At 51.0% G+C, this 2,430-nt stretch overlaps 1 protein-coding gene across 1 annotated transcript; it reads left to right on the forward strand.

The window, feature by feature from the left end:
- The first annotated feature begins 382 nt into the window (after window positions 1-382).
- PV07_09004 (uncharacterized protein) lies at window positions 383-1,992 on the forward strand. Its single transcript, XM_016396228.1, has 4 exons — window positions 383-476; window positions 532-1,301; window positions 1,358-1,501; window positions 1,627-1,992. The coding sequence occupies exons 1-4, from the start codon at window positions 432-434 to the stop codon at window positions 1,886-1,888; spliced, it is 1,221 nt and encodes a 406-aa protein (XP_016246084.1). The 5' UTR covers window positions 383-431; the 3' UTR covers window positions 1,889-1,992.
- Window positions 1,993-2,430: the final 438 nt, after the last annotated feature.

A 2,430-nucleotide genomic window follows, 5' to 3' on the forward strand; every position in this document is an offset into this window, starting at 1 on the left:
CTTTCCATTGACCGGCTAGGCTCTGGAAGAAAAAGATGGCACAGTCTGACAGAGAACAGACGCCATCTCGGAATCTAACCAGTCGCTCAATAGCGACGAGGTGGCCGCCCAGATCAAATAGCTTATGTTGTTAATAAGGGTAAGGACACCGTTATGCCTAAGGACAGAATAAATGCCCTCTTCAATGATGGTTACCTTTCAGTCAATAGTGAATCATTTCTCTGTATATTTCTCGTCAGCCTGTGCCACTTATTTTTGACATCGGCTCGCCGGCTCCGGACTTTTCCGGCGTCGTTGGGCGTACGCCACCGAGTTTTGAACTACTGTCCGCTTTTAAAAGTGCCACATCCAAGAGTGCTCGTTGAAGTTGATATCACGAAATAAACAAGAGGCTTTGAAGTTTACACGCATTCCTCCCAAAAACGCCCAGCATGTCAGAGACCACCAAGAAATTCCATGTTCTCTATATTGGAGCGGTACGCAAGGTCTTTCGATATTAGACTGCGGGACTGATATTTTGGATAACTATAGGGAAACATCACTTTCGGCAATGACAATGTTCTTTGGAACCATTCGCTACGGATCGAGACATACCTGGGTGCAAAACTCGAGGTCGTTGGAATCGTCGATCCTTCAGTGGAACGTGTCAAACAGGTCCTCCTTCAGAAGTCCGGGTCCGCAGCAGCGGCCTGCTACGCGAAAACAAAGCACTTTATGACCCTGAGAGAGGCCCAGGAGCAGTTGACGGGCACAGCAACCCTGCCAGATCTCATTTTGTTAGCCACTCCTCCTCATTTTCGAGGAACCACACAGCCTGGTCGCGACCTGGAAGTCCAAGTCGTCTCTGCTTTCGGGCCCGCACCGGGGCTGTTCGTTGAAAAGCCGGTATCAACGGCGCGACCCGTCCAAGTCTGGCCAGTCGCCAAACTGGTTCAGCAGTCAGGCAACAAGATTGCGGTCGGCTATATGCTTCGATACCTCAAGGTCGTGCAGAAAGCAATGTCTATTATACGCGACAACAACATAAAGGTCATGGCTGTTAACGCTCGATACAGCATGGCTTACTCGAAAGTGCGAAAGACGGACTGGTGGGACAAGGCAAAACAGTGCGGGCCTATTGTTGAGCAAGCAACCCATTTCTGCGATCTCTGTCGATATCTTGGTGGAGAGGTTGATCTCGACACGGTCAGGGCTTGCGCGCTGGAGCACTATGAGCCAGCTGGGAAGTTGTCCAGCATGCTTGTGGACGAATCCCAGATACCTGCCGAGGAGCGCATTCCTCGCGTAACAGCTGCGTTTTGGTATGCCCCAAAAGGAGAATAGGACTTTCAAGCGACAGCCGGCTAACCGAAGGCAGGAAATACCAAGGTGGCGCAGTGGGATCACTGATGCATATAGTCGCACTGCATGGTATTCGGTACTCTAACGAGATCGTCGTTGCCGGAGACGGCTTCCAGCTTCGTCTCGTTGATCTCTACAGCACCCCAACACTTTACGTTAGGTACGTTTGCCATATACAGGACGGATGAGACTGTTCTTCAGCGCGAGGTCCAAGCAAAATGGGAATTTCCGATGCGCCCCGAGAATATGCAATGGGAGCTGACATTGAATGCCTTCTCGAAACAGGACCCCAGCCTCGGAGCAAGAAGAGTCGTTCACCTTCCTCAATGACGATCCGTTCTATTCGGAGTTTGCAGGCTTGTTAGGGTCGCTCGGAACTGTTCCTTGCCAGGAAGCTGCAAACGGCGTGGACAGCGTGCAACAGGGCGTTCCGACTGCCTCGGCTGAAATTCTGTCCTCATACGAAGATGCATGCAAGACCTACGAGTTTACATGGAGGATCCGAGACGAAAGTGAGAAGTCAAGCGCGGAGTTTCGCCAAAATTGATCTCTTCCATGCTGCAACATAATCCGAGACTCTTCGCTCCATGGGCAATGATCTAGATTTCTCAATTCGTAACTTTTGTGCATTAATCTCAACCATGGCTCAATATTTCCCCACTGGCTAAAGGAGACCCTCACGTTCCTGTGTAAGCAGTTCTCTCCAGTAATTAGTCAACAGGCTATCATGGCCAGACTCTGTTACCGGGAAATAAGCGGCCATAGTGTTCGAAACATCAGGAGGGTACTTTGGATGCTCACTAAGGATGCGTCGCGACTTGTAGAGTGACCGATGATGGCGGGGTGACTAGCCATGCTTTCTCACACTCCTTTACAGCCCATCCAGGATTTGCTCCAAAGCTTGAATCCAAATGTTGGCGGCCATCATCATTGCGTCCCGCCGTTAGTAGCCGAAGCAACATTTCTATCGTCCTCGGAAACCCATTGAGCGGCAAAGTCAGCCACGCAGTATCGAGAATGTCTGTGTTGCCACTAGGAACCCCCACCTGGCCCGGGAATGTTGTCTAAAGCGGCACCGGCGGACCGCCT

This window comes from Cladophialophora immunda (assembly GCF_000835495.1).
Source record: "Cladophialophora immunda strain CBS 83496 unplaced genomic scaffold supercont1.5, whole genome shotgun sequence".
Classification (NCBI taxonomy): Eukaryota; Fungi; Ascomycota; class Eurotiomycetes; order Chaetothyriales; family Herpotrichiellaceae; genus Cladophialophora; species Cladophialophora immunda.

What these genes read in the sequence shown, in the direction of transcription:
- PV07_09004 (XM_016396228.1), top strand. Translation starts at nt 432, where the DNA reads ATGTCAGAGACCACCAAGAAATTCCATGTTCTCTATATTGGAGCG. An exon ending in CGCGTAACAGCTGCGTTTTG is followed by an intron (nt 1,302 to 1,357) that starts GTATGCCCCAAA and finishes AACCGAAGGCAG; the next exon opens with GAAATACCAAGGTGGCGCAG. An exon ending in ACCCCAACACTTTACGTTAG is followed by an intron (nt 1,502 to 1,626) that starts GTACGTTTGCCA and finishes TTCTCGAAACAG; the next exon opens with GACCCCAGCCTCGGAGCAAG.